This window comes from Dicentrarchus labrax, unplaced genomic scaffold (assembly GCF_905237075.1).
Source record: "Dicentrarchus labrax unplaced genomic scaffold, dlabrax2021, whole genome shotgun sequence".
Classification (NCBI taxonomy): Eukaryota; Metazoa; Chordata; class Actinopteri; family Moronidae; genus Dicentrarchus; species Dicentrarchus labrax.
Genome location: NW_026136715.1, coordinates 21,901,362 through 21,918,554, shown reverse-complemented (window position 1 = coordinate 21,918,554; position 17,193 = coordinate 21,901,362). Strand labels below are relative to the sequence as shown.

The following is a 17,193-nucleotide window of genomic DNA, read 5'->3' as shown; positions in this document are numbered from 1 at the left end:
AAACAGTGTCTACACACTAGAGAGATGCTGACTGGGTAATCCTTTTTGTGCTGAAACCAGCAGTAGAATCTGTTGTGCTCAGTTCAAGTGTTTGGTTAAGCCTAGAGGCTTCAGTATTTGAAAGTGGTTATGATACAATACAAAAGCATGAATCACAGGTGGAGAGGTTCCTTTATGGTTTGTTCTTGAAAGAGTTTTTTTTTCTTGAAACATGGTAAAAAACTTCCCCTTTCCTCAAAGAAAAACATTCAACATGACCGCTGGCAACTTACCCACATATGTCCTAGTATTTGACAAAGTATATCTGGACTGACAGCTGAAACTAAAAACTACAGTACCAACAACATGCACACAATTACTGAACCCCTGTCTGTATCAGTGGCCGCACGGGTGGCAGGGATCTGCAGCAGCGAATAGATTTTTCACATTTCTGTTTGTGCTTCTCGAGGGCATTCATTCCACCTTTGTGGGTATTTTCAGTGAAGCTATATACAAGCGGGTTAGCCAGCTAACATTTCTACCAGTCCTCTCTTGCAAAATTATCCCTTTACAAAATCATATTAGTGCTCTAATCAACTGCATGCTGTAATAGACAAGGATATTAGCATTTGGCATAATTTCTCCCCTGAATGAGGCAAAATGTTGAGTATTTGAGGGAAAAAGATTCATAAAGTACTGACAATGGGCTCCTGTTATATATTATATTACTTGACTTACAAACACCCTCAATTCAGTTATGGATTTTTGTTAAATGTCTGTTTATGTCCTTGTATCTGGAAAATGAATAACGTGTTCATACAGCTAAAGAGTACCTCAAGTAGGACAGCGTTCAGTGTCTGTAATGGCATAAAATTGGCTGTGATGGAAAAAAAACAGGTGAGCTGTGCTAAGGCGAAATTGAAGTTACAAGTCTTAGAGAATAAATTATATATATTTATTGTATATAATTTATTACAAGAAGTCCACAATGCTGGTGCTTTTTACGAGACTTCCTGAAGCCCTGATGAAATGTCAAAAGGAGAAAGTCAAGTAAGTAAAAAACAAGTTTGTTGTTGAGATTCAGTCCACACATATGCTCACAAAGTCTCATTTTAACCTCTTGCTGTGTCTGTTGGACCCACCAGAGAAAACCACCCACTGCAGCTCCAAACTTCGTGAACTGTATCTGGTGAACCTTTTCCCCAGTGGATCTTTTTTTTCTTCCAAGTGCCATTTTTAGAAGTATGTGGGAGAGACATAGATACCATAGTTCAGTGTGTAAATGCTCTATCAATTGCTAGTGTTACTCCTGAATAAAAACACTGTTTTTTTTTTTTTTGTTATCTGAAATTGTTAACACAGGAAAAACCCCACTGACAGGTTAAAAAAAGCAAACAACTGATAGCAGATCAGAGGGTCTGCCATAACCACCAGCTTTTCATCAGAGGTGGAGTCACCTTCAACAAGGCACCTTTCAATGGCTGCGTTGGCTAGAAAATTATGTGTACTCAGTGGATGGCCTGTCGAGACCATGCTGATAAAATTCCTATTGATGGCAGCCTGGGGATGCAGGGCGAGGGGATTGAAGGAGACATGCCTTTTTCACCTCCCTAAGGTGGGAAGCCCATCTGCTGAGGCCTCACTTCTGCAAAGTCCCAAGAAGTTCTAATTAAGACCTACTTCGCACAAGTGATCACAGTGTGATGATGACACAAGAAGTGGGCCAGGGATACAGTGCAGAAGACAATAATTAGGTGTAATATCTGATTAGCTGCAGAGATAATAGTTTTGTTTTACTGGGTCTGACATGACGCAAAGGATGAGTTCAAAGAGTCAGATAATCCTTCATTAGCCCCTTGTACTCTCATGGCAATAATTTATATACAGTATAAGGAAGGAATTTGGTTCTAAATGTAGACTTTTTTAATAGTCCCTATGTGTAGTGCTGCTTTAATGTATTCTTAACTGTTTTGCCACTTTTTGTTAAGCTTGACTTCCTATGATTACTAAAACATCGAGGCTCTGTGAAGCATTTTAAAAAGGCTTCAGAAGAGCCTTTAAAGTTGGCCTCATTCACAGAGACTATATCCTGCCCTTTGTTTCTTTGCTTATCTGTGCCCCACTGGCACATGGTTTGCAGAATTGCTGCGTATAATAGCCTACACAGCACTCAACTACTTTGATCTTTTCTGAGGGAAGAGCAGATTCATCAGGCACTGGGCATCACTCGCCTTTTTCATGATGCTTGACAATGATGCAAGCCTCGAGTATGTGATGAGTTTCCTCTTCTGGGAGATAAAATGGAGCCTAACTGGCTAAAGGTTGGTCACATAGGGTCTGATTAGATACATTTAGGTAATGCTGCTGATTTGATCTGTCTTTACTACTGCAAATCAATGTTGTAAAGCATTTCCTCTAACAATGTTTTTACCAAAATACATTAAAATAGTAACAAAAGATGGAAAATATGTGTGACAAAATAATCCCCTGAGCTCCCCTTGGAAGCATTTTGGAGCATGCTCTGTGAACATCAGCCACAGACTGGTAACAACATTGAGTGGAAGTCAGTGGTTGGTCGGACAAAGAAAAGGTCATTCACATCCAACGTCAAAGACCATCTCCGAACAGAGACGGGCGTTACAATGTATGAGACCACCTTGCCTGACAGTCAACACTTGAATGTGAAATCATAGTAAAGCTGAGACGATGAGTTAATAATTCTGTTGCATACAACTACAACTACATTGATAATCATTTTTAAAGAAAAATTGGGAAACATTCTCAGTTGTGACGATTTGCTGCACTTTGGGGATTCTAAACTGTTGGTTGGACCAAACAAGCAATGGCAAGACGTTGCTTTTGACTCTGGGACATTTTATACACCAAAGGATTAATCGAGAAAATAGTAGACAAATCTATATTAAAAGTTATTGTTAGAGGCAGTTTTAAATTATATTCAGTATTAGTACAAAATATTAATTAGTACCAGTTGTGCATTATAACTATGTTAGCAGAGATGTGGACTTGAGTCACATGACTTTTCTATATCTATGTAGAACTTTATATTTGACTTTGAAATAGAATTGAAATAAAACTCGATTGGACTTTAACACAGATAATTTGTGACTTCACTTGGAACCTTTTGACTTGAAAATACTTGATACATTCCCTCAAGCCCAAAATTAGAGTTATTTAAAAAGTGTGCCACAAATCAATTAATTTCCCTACTAACTAAATACAACAGGACTGGACAGAAACATGCAAAATCCATTCTGTTGTGGTGGTTAACAGTGTTAAATGCTTTGTTGCATACCCCTCTTTCTCCTCTGTTTCTTGTCTTGGTCCCAACTCTGTACATTAGTGTTTATCATTCAGCTTGTTTGTTTGTGTGCTTGCATTGTCAGCTTTCCGGGATATAGGTCTATACAATGATGTATATATCTACATGTATGACTCTGCTTAATTTAGCATTTGCACATAGAAATGTTAGCCAGCTTTGCATCATATAACTGCCGACCTCATACATACACATGATATGAGTCATACTGTACAGTTAATAAACAGAGATTACAGTTATATTGGTACAAAGTGATATGCAGAAAATGTGTAGACTGTGAGCTAAGTAAGATGACGAATAAGGCTTTGGGCATCATGGGATTTTCATAGCAGCTAGGTTGTAGCTCTTGACCCAACCTGATTACCCCAAACCAATTCATGCTGACTAATATAACATCCACATGAAGCCAGCCATCCTCAGACGTAGCCTGTTGCTGTGACTGAGGTACAATCAAATCAGTTTCAGCATCTCCATTTTAAACCCTTGAGCTTATTCTATGTATGAAACAGAGGAGTGCCTTATTCACTGTGCTGCTGAGAACAAGAACCCTCAAACACTGCTCAGGTTGAATTCACTGATCATGAAAGAGTGAAAAACAATAGGCTGGTAACCCAGCGATCACAAAACAGTACAAACCGCAATAGAGCACTTCACATGTCAACAATCTGACATCAGGGGATGTAGACAACATCCTCTTATGCAAAGCAACCTGTATCTTCAAGGCATAACAGTGTGTATGAATGGCCTTTTTTATTAACCGCTCCCACCCTTTGCTCAAGCATTTGATTCAGGATTATGCTGTGAATCTTTTGACTTCAAAGGATACTCTTTATTCATTTTAGTCTTTTGATGGCATTATGTTGGTTATGTGAGGTTTCCAGTTTCAAGGGCAGGTAAATGGTATTAAGCACTGTGTGCAATGGATTACTCAGTCCAATGTTTTCCCTGTTTGCGCAGCAGTGCAGCGTGGGTTTTGAGGAGGAAAGTGACAGGAACTCATAAAAATGTCCACTTTGGTTCCAGCATTAGCGAGGCCGACAGCATGTGCTGTGACTCTGCTGGCAAAGTCTTCAGTTCTACTTTGTAAGCCTAGTTTTTTCATGTACAAGTCTGCACTTTTGTGCCTTTCTGTAGGCATGTTGTAAACATAGCTGCAGAATGTTATTTACTCATGACTACCTCTAAAGAGCAACTTAGCTGTATAAATCAAAGCTTGCATCATATTCCAATTAAATTTAATAAAATGGGAAACCCTAATTATGTGCTGCTGACTGTGGTTCTCGAGCATGAAGATCATGTGTTTAATTTGGAGTGCCTCTGAAGGCCTAATCCTAACCCCCGTGACAGTGGCATTTGTAGGAAGCTGCAGAATAAGTTGGAAGTAGATTTACTGAATATAGTACAGATTAAACTGGCACCGAGGAGAGAGAGAATTCAAGCTTGGTGAACCCTCCTCCAGCGCTTTTTCGTTTTTGGGCTGAGAAGCATAATCCAAATATATTGCTCTGAAATATCACATCTTACATATACTGTTACATCACTGGCTTTCTATTGAAATTCTACATTGCCTGATGAAGGACAGCAGAGGTTGGGTTCACACACACACGCACACACCCAAGTGTTTCTCTCAGACCTGACTATCTGTTATAATTGGATGTATGTCAGCCATCATGGCGGCTGGATCAATAGGTATGAGAAACAACGAGGGATAACAGCAAACATGACACATACAAAATATATTTGCTTGTGTGTATTTTGATGGTAGAGGCTCCAAAAGTGTGTGTACGTGTGATACACAGAGATCTTGTTTTTGCCTGGCGTGTCTCAGAGCAGAAGCCTAGGCTGCCACTTTCATCTGCTGTCTGTCAAGTCCTGGTTAAAATCATCATTCCAGCAAGTATTAAGCTGACCTTCAAACCTGAGTCCTCCAGGCCAACAGACACGCTAATTAACGGTTCGCTCCATAACTTCACAAAGTAATTTCATTCCCCGTATGTCTGGCTCTAGAATGGACTTGCATACTGAGATCCAGGACTTAAAAGTAGCCTGTTGGGTCACTGAATACTGCCCGAATAATGCATATAAAGTAGCTCACAGTCAACTTTAGCTTCCCCCAGTCATCCAATAAACATGTGCATAGGAATATGCCCTCCTCCACCAACGTACCAAGTTTTAAATTTTTTAGCTAAATATGTTTTACCATGAAAATGCATCTCCCTGTATGCCCCACAGCGACCGCATGTACAAGCACAATGCTTTGTGATGATAGAAATGTGAGGTGGGGACAGCACGAGCATAGAATCAGGAAACGCCACAATCTCCACTAAAGGGATTTCGTGCCATATTGTTGAGGCTTAACTTCATACTGAAGTTAGTAATGACGGGACGATGGAGCATGTGCTCATAAAATAGGACACCAGACACACATTTCCACCAGAAAGCAATCTGGTATGTTGATGCTGTGAATACTGCACTTTATCTGCCATCTGTGCCGTATACTTCCAAATGATATTTTCATAATGTGGGATGTCAAGGAATATTAGACAGTTATTCTAAATTATACAAGTCCTAGATATTATTAAATATTATTTCCAGTCCATTTTATCCATAGCATGTCCTGTTCTTGCTGGAATTTATAATTATTCCATGCAGTAGGAAGACCAAAACAGTACTTTACTATGTAGACGGGCCAATACAAGTGAAAATATGCACGACAATGTCACTGTAATTAATGCTGCCCTGTACTGGTTTGTTTTAAATTTATTTTAGGAACAACAGCAATAATTTTATGATTGCTAATCAGTCATTTGCAGCTGTATAATAATTTTGAACGAAAGAGAAATAATTATTATTCTTGAGAATAATAATTAAAAAGAAAATAAGGTCATCTTCTTATTGTTAATATTGATCAGACAGTTGTTCAAAATTTCCAACAGATTAAAACTGTCTAATATGTGCTTCAGTCTCTAATTAAATTACTAAATTTAATATGTAATACATTGTCTGTTCTTCACATTGATAATCCTTCTCCTACAAAGCAATTAAAAGTGGTGGAGTAAATCAACTGGACACTTTTATTTTTGGTTGGATGACAGCTAATTACATCTAAATATGTCAGTGCTACATCAATAAGCATATACTGAGAGATGGATAATAAATCAGAAAAGGCATTAATAAATGAAATGACAAGTAAGTAAATGCTACTAGACTTTTGAAAATAGTTTTACTAATTTGTGCATACATTCTCAAATATGTACGTCATTTAAAGACACAATGCACAAAGGGAATTATTCATAGAATCTTTGTAATGACAGTTACAGTTGAATTAATTGTGCAATTTAAGGGTTTTGTTAATCACCTCAGACTGATTGATTAACAAATAATTAAACACAAAGCACACCTTTAACAATTAGGGGGCACACTACCGCTGCCATAAGAAACTTTGAATATTAAAAAACAGCTTATTCAGAATAGCTTACCAGATGAATGAGAATGCATATTCACCATATAGTAAATAGAAAAGAAGAGTTTAATTGATCAGGCTTTATAAACCTGTTGGTGTTTAGTGTATAGTCCAGCGGTCAGTTTAAAAATGACTCCACATCAAAATTTAATTCTTCAACAGGTCTGTAATTGCATTCCATCCATATAGGCAATGTGCAAACTAAATAAATAAATCTCCTGTAATCAGGACATGATGATTGAAATCATATATACAGCTATGATGTACTTTAATAAGAAAGAGGTAATTTGGCATGCTGATAAGAGGTTCACTTCAGCATTTCCAAAAAACTCTGATACACACTTATTGCTGGTGTGCCATTGCGTGCCTAAGGTTGCTGACCCTTGCTATAGACATAAGCAGCTTTTCTTTTATTAGCAAACTAGCAGATTGCTCATTTTTTGACACATTCTTAATCTTGTAATGGTAGGCAAATTGAGAAAGTTGGTCCTGATTGTGATACTTACTATAGTGTTGGTGCAAACATGATTAACCATTTTTATAACTGCTTACTGTAGGGGGAAAACATGAAGATTTACCTTTTTATATTAGGAGTTCTTTGGCATCAATGCTCCTCTCTCTGATGTGTTCAAGCAACTGTTTCAAAATGTTCAGTTGAGACTGACTGAGATCAGTGTTATATTAATACTAACTGATGTATTGAGTAGTAGCAGCTCCACTTCTATTGATACCTTCACAGAACAGACTTGGACAACCAACTCAACTACCTTGCACAGAGTCACCTTTGGCAATCCTGTATTTTTATGGGTTTTCTCTCTGGTTAAATAACTCCTGTGACCATCTGCCTTCGGGCTCTTCCTCAGTGCTGTGGCCATGTTTGAGCCCAGCAGGGTTAAAAGCAAGGTGCTTAACAAACATGGTAATTAAACATTTTATAGCCCTTTTTTTTTCTTCTTCCTGCTCCAGATCACATTATTTATTATGAGTAACACCGCTTTCTTTATCAGATAATGCTTTAATTTGGCCTGGACAGTTAAATCGAGTCGCCTCAAGTGTTTTTGTTGGGGATGTGCCAGGATCTTAGTCTGAGGTCGACCAAAACACTCACAAAGACAAATTACTACCCATATTTTTAACTGTCAATAATACACTGACCTTGTCACTGCTCTTTCATGACCACATCAGTCACCATTTATGGGTCAATTAAAATGCCATTCTAAATGATTTGTCAGTTAGTGGTTTGCTGGTCCCTCACAGCTCAAATGAAAGGTGAGGTGAATAAGAAAAACATGGTTCAGAATCACTGAGTAGCCACAGCATTCACTGAACATAACTTGAATTGTTAAAGTTCTACTGTTCTTTGATGCGTCAATGATGCATGAGAGCACTAGGGCTGTAACGGTTCTGAAACCGAGACTGAAATCCCGACACAACAGTCCACGGTCTCGTGTCGCGGATCCGAGAGACAGAACCGCGACACACTTGCTCCCTGGACTGTTGAGCTCTCATTAAGACAGTGTAACTGCGGCGGTGGCAGTGGCCCGTGGGGTGGTAGCGGTGTACGCCTATATCGTATTTGTATTGACAGTAGGTTATTCTAGGTAATTTTCCACCTTATTTTAGTGTTTTTTTACTACTTTAATCTGCTCCCTTTCTCTTCTCCCCACACTCACACACAGCACACACACCTAGCCTGGACCTCTGGTCACTCACGACAAACACGCCCCTGTGTGTGTCTCTGCTGACTTTGTCCATCCGCAGTACGTTTCATAAGCTCACCCGTGATTCAGTTTTCAAGTGCGCCGCATGTGGTTCAAACCGAAACTAACGTTAGTGAGTGACATCTGCAGTGGTGCGTTCACCAACTCTCCGTAATGTAAGATTTCTGCTGTATACGCTTAATGTAATATCAGATAACATCTCTCTCTCTCTGTTTCTCTGCAAAATGGGGAAACGGGAAAAACCGCGGTATGAACCGAACCGTGGCTCAAGAATCGAGGTCTGAACCGAACCGTGGATTTGGTGAATCGTTACACCCCTAGAGAGCACCATTTTTTAACACGTTTTAACAATATGTCAAATGATATTTTGTAACTATCACTACACCATCAAAGTCAGTGCTGTGAAAAAAACATGAAAATATCTAGAGTAATCGTAACATACCCACATTCCCAACAAGTCCAGTTGGTTCTGTCAAATGTCACTGCAGTATTGTTAGACGATAGTTAGAGACTTGTAAAAACATAACTTGGTGATTATGGGATCGACAGACAGCCTTGTGTTGCCTGTGACAGTCGATGAACCCATTCACACTTTACCATCTATCATCACCTCTGTGATGCTTCCAAAATGAGTCCTCCATGTGGGCTTAAATTGGCCAAGGACAGCACAGATGAAAGATAGCCCATAATGAGGTTTCTCCCTTAGGAATCAATGTGTATCTTTGTCCCAGGGGCCACTGAAGGTTGTCTGTAAAATCACTCTACTGCAGGGTCTTAGCCTGAACAGCCAGCCTATCTATCACCTTGCCATCTTGTTGATGAGCAGAAGTGTCTATACAGTAACAAAGGACATTTTGGGGTACACTTTGGTATTGAATAAATTAATACAAGAGCTGTATCGGTGAAGACTTGTCATGCTGTGTCTTCTGCTGGCAATGCGTGTTACCTCACTGATCATTGCACTGCATAATCAAATTGCCCTTTGGGAATCAGATGACTTTGTGTCTGGGGGAGATAATGCAGAATATGATGATCAGCTAAACCAGGCTTGACCTTGTGTGTCGGTGTAATCATCCCTGGATTGATATGAATCTGTGACATCAAGGATAAGTCCTTACTGCTTCTGACAGCTGAGAGCAAAGAGTGCAAATCCATAATCTTTCACATGTTTTACAACATTTACTTTATGTCTGACCTTTATACTGTAATTCAAGAAGCGCTCTGCAAAGCTAATTATTATTGAAGCTTAATTGAGTAGGAGTCTAAGAAGTGGAGTAGAACTTTGCCAAGAGTGCAAATCGAGGGTGAATACAGATGTGAATCTTTACAATAGTCCACTAGCTTGATGGTGGGAGACGGAGGGAACCTGATTTGTATGATATGCACATGTCATGAACTGTGTCTGAATCTAAAACGTTTTCTCTCTTTTACTTTCTCCCTTCTCTGCAGTCCGTCTGCTTTGAGGCCAGGCAGCTGTGTGGGGCACCGGGTGTGGATCCTGCTGGCCATGACCCACCTCACCCTGGACTTCTCCATGTGCAGCCCCCTCAGCCAGGGTCTTGGGATCAAACTCACGCCTAAGTCGGTGCCTCGCTCTCGACCTCGTTGGCAGCCGCTCTGGGACACGCCCAACAAGCTTCACTGGAGAACAGTGAGCCCGTTGGCCCGCCGGCTCCTAAATGCTGTCCCTCCACCCCAAGACAGCAGGGCAGGGATAGGACCAAAAGTCAAGGGTCAAAAGCATCGGAAGCCAGTGCATAAAGGACAAGCAGCATGTAAGGAGTGCCGGTTGACATACTCTCAAATGGAGACAGGTGATCCTTTGGCTGTAATAGCCGAAGCTCCAGCCGCTTTATCCAGTGGGAGCAGAGGAGACACGGTGAGGTTGTTACTTAGAGCCAGGAGGCAGCTCAAATGGGACAGCTATGACAAGTCTCAGGAGGGCCGGACTACTACAGTGGCCGGATTTATCGACTGGGGACCCACAGGGACAGATAGCATAGATGACGATGGCAAAGCGGAGCCCAACATAACGCTGTCCACCAGGGTCTCAACCACCACAGTGGCCACAACCACTAGCACTACAACCAGGCTCTCCCAAAGGACGTTCACTATGGTGACCACACCAGAGTCCAAGACGCTAAGCACCACCAAGGCCGCTGTCAGCGTTGGGGAGACTGTCAAACCACCAAAGCCATATGGGGAACAACCAGGTAAGACAAATAAAATGCATATAAAAGGTAATCATCTAGTATTCATTTCATGGTTAATATGAGCGACTAAGCTAAAGAAATCACCTAATTGCCCTTCTTTTTAGTCACACTAAAGAGAAGACTTGCCCCATGTCATCAATACAAAACAGATACAGTACTGTGAGGATGTTCCCTCAAAGTCAGCAGTGTCCATCTATCTGCCTTAGGTTTTGTTCTCCAGGTTTACAATTTACCAAAACAATAGCTGAGACAATCAACAAACTAATGAAATCAGGACTAAAAACAATCATTTTTTGTGCTTGCATGGAGTCCAGATAGATACTACAGTCTTCAACTGTATTTGTCTAAGCAGACACTGTGGGGCTTGATCTATCATATAAAATATACTAACTGCTATTATGCAGTTGCACTTTTATTGTGCATCTGACACCTGTTTTGTTTGCATTTGCAGTAACTTAATACAGCATTTTCCCGAGAATTTTACCGCAGGCGCCCAGTTTGTAATACTGTAAATATATAAATATTGAAATACTTTCATCAGTAGCCATTCTGCGCCCAGAGAGATGCTTTTCTGGGCTGGATGTTGGCCACCAGTTGAAGACCCCTGATGTATGCCAATGGCCAATATAAATCCACAGAGCATTCTACACACACTCTGACAAGCAAATCAAAACTACTGAATCAGATATGTTACCAAAAAAGCATCAACAGAATGTATGCCATTGTGGAGACGAACAAAAAAAGTCTCCATGTAAGAGGAAACTTGAATGCTAAACAAAATAATATCAGTTTAAAGGGCACACTGGTCACACGGGGGAAATCCCCATTCACCCCTGCCCACAGGAGACCCAGGCTTTAATTGCCAGTAGTGGTATCTCCAGCTTGGTTGTGCGTTCCAACAAACACAATGGGAGCCGGTGTGAGATAACATTCTTACCATTGCACTATAGACTTCTACTGGACGGTTGGGTGCTTTCGTGGGTGTTATCCAGGGGGACATTCCTCGTCTTTTCACTGTAACACATAACTAATGATCCAGTAATGATCTGCTTTTCATTAAAATGATATTACAGCTGGGGAAAATAGCAACTGCTTCACATTGAATGCCCTTGACCATAATGTGGCTCTCATGCCTGAAATACTGTACATGGGAATATGTGGTTTTTATGGATGGTCCCTATGTGCTGGTCCTATGCAAACCTCCCAGCCAGGCATAATAGATTTACCATTTCATTAAGTCCATGAGGAGCACCAGCTTTTTAAATGGACCATACAGGTAGTCATAAAACATAAGTCATGTTTAACAACTTATGAACAAGCACTATGCTAATTGAAGTTTCCCATTTGGTGCATTTATATAAATGTCATAAAATTAGGCACTAAGGGTGATCAAAAGGCTTTGGCCACCTCCTATTCAATTACAATGAAAAATGTCTTAAGACACAGAGGAATGTGGAAATGGGAAGAAAAATGTAAAGTGGATTTTAATGTTAGTGGTATAAATATATGTTGTGCTGTGGTGGCTGAAGTGAGTAGTGAAAGTATAGTGATGTGAAATGATATGGCAGTATGTAATTGTCTTGTCAGTGCTGTTGTGATCTCTTCATTTTCTCTTGATTGGGAGGTGAGTGTTAGACCACCTGTGATTCCAAATGATGGCTTGATATTGTATCCTGGAGGAAATCAGTCACCACTGTTAACTGAAAGCTGATGAGGAAAAAAAAGGTCTGATTTTTCCAACTGGGTGCACATTGTTGTATCAATAAGCAGACTGTGTCTCATCAGAGCAGATGAATAGAGTCACATTTCAAAGCAAAGCCTGGGTGCTTAACGGCTGCAGAAAACTTTCTTTTTGCCATCACAACACATTAACCCGTGTCTGCCTCATATGGGCCCCAAGGCAAGACATAATTACCACACCAACAGCGCAGCATTGGATTGCTGATGAAATTAAACTATTAACGAAGCAGAAGTGGTTCACTTTGTCTCTGTCTCTTGCTCTTATCTCTCCTGCTCTGTCATTGAGGATGTTTATGGATACATTACCTTCAATCTTTGTCTGATTAATGCAAACTTAGATAGGACAATCTTAATCAGAGTAAAGTGATAAGCTCACATAACAATTTAACTCACCGAGATTTATGCTTGTTTATGCTTGCGATTTATTATGGCATGTATTCAGTTTAATTTAGAAATACTTTGTCCCTCAAGAGAGAATTAAAGGGAGGTGGTTTTGCAAACAATTGATGGACGAGGACATATACACATTGTGCACAACTCATACATATTATATAATATAGAGATAGATTTATCGTCACCACGCATGCAAATCTGAATGTTTTTTACTGTGCAAGGAAAGAGAGTTCTTGCATTTTTCTGTCTTACACTGGTTAAAGGATAATTCTCTTTTTTAGTTCCGTTTTGGCCGTCACTTCTAACATTTAAGAAAACATCATACTCGGCAAAGTCATTTCTGGTATCACGGCTGCATTGGGATTTGAGCAATGGGATTTTCATCCGTCTCCAGTGCTTCTTGGTTACATTTACACATACTGTAGCTTTTTTGATATCGGATAGCTATTCGGTGCCTCCAAGACGTAAACTGTAACTGAAATGTTATTTTGAACATCGGGATATTCATAGTAGTTCAAATGTAGATGTAAACATCCTTTTAACAAACATTATTTTGAGTTTACTGGGCAAATTAGTTGACACAGTCATCAAAATTATACAGTAAATTCATGACGTAAAGTAACTGCCTCTGTCATCAGTTTGTAAGGCTGCTGCATTACAGCATGACATGTCAGTGCTTAAAACAAAGGGCTGCTTTGGCACTGCTGAAAGAAGTTTTCTGGTTCATGCTCAAACAGATTTACACAGAGGCGTGTCAGCTTCCATTTAAGGCTAATTTTGAGAGTAGGAGTTTGGCTGGTGCACATGCACACGATGTCATGATAATTGAGATGTATTACACTGAAAAATGCATAACCGATTCAGAGACTGCGTATGCATTATGTATGTTTGCTTTTGTGTATGCACAGACTTTTTAGTCCTGAAACTACAATATGTTGAGATATAAACTGTGTGCATTTGGCATCCAGCTGTATGTGGCTTTCTTTCCATTGTTGTGTCTTGTCGTCCTCCAGGCTCACACTCGCTGTGCCAAGTTAACCGTGACAACTATATCAGGTGAATGGTATAAGATCTACTTATTTTCATGGCGATGCTGACACATGCCAATTCGAGAATTTAAATACACATGGGGCACTCTGCAAAACATGCAACTCCATGAATCCCAGGTGATCTGTGCCCAATGTGAGGGAAAAAAACATCAAAATCATGGTCTTTAAATACTGTTGTATGTCCTCATTATTATAGAGTATCAGTGTGCTCTCATCCAGCATCTCAAGCAGAAGCACCCCAGCTCAGAGTAAACCTTGAAGAGAAGAGCAGTTACAAAAATTCTGCCGTAATCTGAGAAATCTGAAAGAAACTGCAAAATGTTTGTCCCATTTAAGCATAGGGCATTTTGCACTTGATACATTACTGAACCAGTTATCAATAAATCAGATATTTGTTCACTTGTTTTCTGTATCTGCTTATTCTGTTCAGAATAGTGAGGATGGAGCCTACTTTATACAGTATGTGATGTCTGTTTTCTTATTACCAGCTGCACAAACTTGATATGACCTGTTTGTGTTTCCTTATACAACTGAATTAGAATACATGTTTAAAATAATACTAATTATATTTCAGCCACTGTAGCTCAGAAAGTACATATCACTGCTAGTCAGGCTCTCAGTAACTGTGAGATTACAGTGTGTGCAAAAAACGGGCTACATGGACTAAGTCCCTATGACTCAGGAATACTGTAGGCAACTAGCACAAATGCAAGCCATTAGTGTACTTTGTCTCAGCCACGTAAGGCATGTGTGTATCATGACCATAATCATCTCACGCTGTGTGTGTGGGGGTGTGAGCACATCACTGTCAAACATGGATGCGAATGTTTTTTTTGTGGAAGGATGTAGAGAGAAGGGGGAGGAAATGATTTCAAGACGCCTCTCTCACGCATAAAAGTACTGTACACAGTGAACAGTTCTCTGAATCTCCCAGTTTCTAGCTCAACTCTGCTCCAATGTAATCATTAATACATCAAATGACGATGCATCTTCGACAGTCTGCTGCACCTGTTTCACCATGAAGATAGAAAAGAAACTCCGAACGGCAAGCTTCAGAGCACACTGGAGAAGTTGTCAAAGTTTCCTGCCTCCCTAAATTAAATGTCTCCTCACATTAAGTCAGACACTATCACTGCACAGTAAACACACACACACACTTTGGACCAACAGGCGGAATCTGATCATTGTAAGTGTCCTCATTATATTACCTGTACAGAGGAATTTCATTCACTCATTTCTTTCATAATATCAACATGTATGTAATACTGGCTAGGGCCAGTATAGCACATATATATACACACACACACACACACACACACATACATACACATATATATATATATATATATATATATATATATATATATAGTATTTGTGTTTTCTTGGTAGCTGTGTCCTGACATTTTTATCAATATTGCTGTATTTTAATGCTTTTTATGCCCTTAGTTGATTTTAAATTAAATTGTAAAATGACGACATCTGAATCCTGATCTTAATTTACAATGAAAATGTGACTTGACTGTCAAGTGTGACTCTGGCTGTTTGTTTGTATTGGTTAGTGTAAATAGGGTCTGTTGGTGTGTTTTGGGAATAGGGGGATATTAGAACAAATCTGGAAATCTGTTATCATTGCATTAGGGGTTATATATTGACCACATATTTATTTAAACAATTTATTCAAACAGACAGGTCAAAATAACCTGATAAAAGGTCAAAACACTGTTTATTTAAACAAATATGTGGAGCCGGTCAGTGTTCAGAAATGAACCACAGTCTTTATATCCACATGCCTGAACGAGTGCTGTGCTTGTTTCATTAATTTTTCCTTGTGTGACATTTTGCCAACCAGTTTGGCTTGGTTGGAAACCAGCTACGTTAATGACACAGAGCAAGTACATGACAGCTCGCCACAGCTTGTCTGTGTTGCACTTTTTGACTGCAGGCTATGTGTCTTTACTCCCACTCACTGTTGGCATTGGTAGTGCAGGACAACAAAAGGGACAACTCTTTCTGTCACTGCGGAAAATCAAACAAGTTCACACCCCTTCCCAGGATAAAGAAGTTATTGTTGTTTATAATTGGTTAATAGGCCTACTTTCTGTCTGATTTAACTAGTTAGAATTTCTTCCTTTGCACTATTTTCATGCAGTTTTACGATTATCAGTGTCAGCCTTCGGCACACGGGTCTCAGCTGAAGTTTAATGACTTGCACCCGTGCTGTAGGTGGCTGTAATTCTGTAATCAGGCACATAGCACAGCAGTCATAGTAGTAAGTCACCATAGACAAGCCAATAACTTAAATGTAATGTGTAATTTCCTGTGTGGAGACAGTGTGCTACCAGTGTGCATGCTCACCATCAGAATTGATCCTTTTGCATTATCTCAGTCAGTCTGGATAGGAGGTGTCTGGATGCTGCAGCTTTTAGTGAATGGCTCCTGTTGATCGCAGCACTCTGGCCATCATACAGGAGGTGGGAGGAGAAGAAGGAGGAGGTGGTGAGGGGTGGGGGTTATAGCGGTGGTGCCTCCAGATGCTCGCTGATTGTTCCTGGCGATTGTGCTGCTAGTAACTGCGACCCCCCTCTACTCTACGCAGATGGAGCTGTCAGCTCCATTATGGGTATGAGATGATTAAAACTGCAGTCAGTTAAGCCACTACTGATAACTTGAGTCTTGTTAGACGGTCTGAGAGTCACAAGGTTAAGTGTTTCAGATTTGTGTGGAGTAAGCAAAAGGTACTGTGTATTGAAAGATACAGTAGGGCCTTACAGATTTGTCTAAACGACACACTTGGAATAAAAGACGTCATCCAGCGTAGGAGCCTGAAGTTATTTAAAATAAATAGATCCATCTGGCAACAATTCACATCATGTTATCAAGTTTGTGAAGGGAGTGGGGGGTTAAATGAATGGAGTAAATTAGTAAGTCTGTAGAGCAAAGTGAGCACATGTAATATATATGTTAAGTGTCTCAGGAATTTATTTTTAAAGAAGCGAGCGCAGTGAACATTGTAATGCAGCATTTTGACCTGTGGTAGACCTGTAGAGGCGTACAATACAGCCTCTTCAACAGTGAGAGACACACATAGAGACAGAAAGAAACCACTTTTCCCAACGGTTACCATGGCAATCCAATAAATTTGCCATTACTCTGTATTGACTCTCAATAAAGTGGGTAAAAATGAATCTCCTTTTCTCGAGCATTAAATCTGGACTCAAACACTGATGCCTGGTGACAGGCGTGCAGAGTCAAGCCCCCTTTCCCTGATTTACAGAAAACTCAGCCAAGAAGAGATGAA

The 17,193-nt window shown here is 40.0% G+C and overlaps 1 protein-coding gene across 1 annotated transcript in view; it reads left to right on the top strand.

Annotated features, from left to right (window-relative positions):
- ajap1 (adherens junctions associated protein 1) overlaps window positions 1–17,193 on the top strand; it is a 47,567-nt gene that overhangs the window by 14,463 nt on the left and 15,911 nt on the right. The window contains exon 2 of the mRNA XM_051424907.1: window positions 9,950–10,713. Coding sequence (XP_051280867.1) covers window positions 9,950–10,713 — 764 coding nt within the window. The remainder of the gene's footprint in view (window positions 1–9,949; window positions 10,714–17,193) is intronic.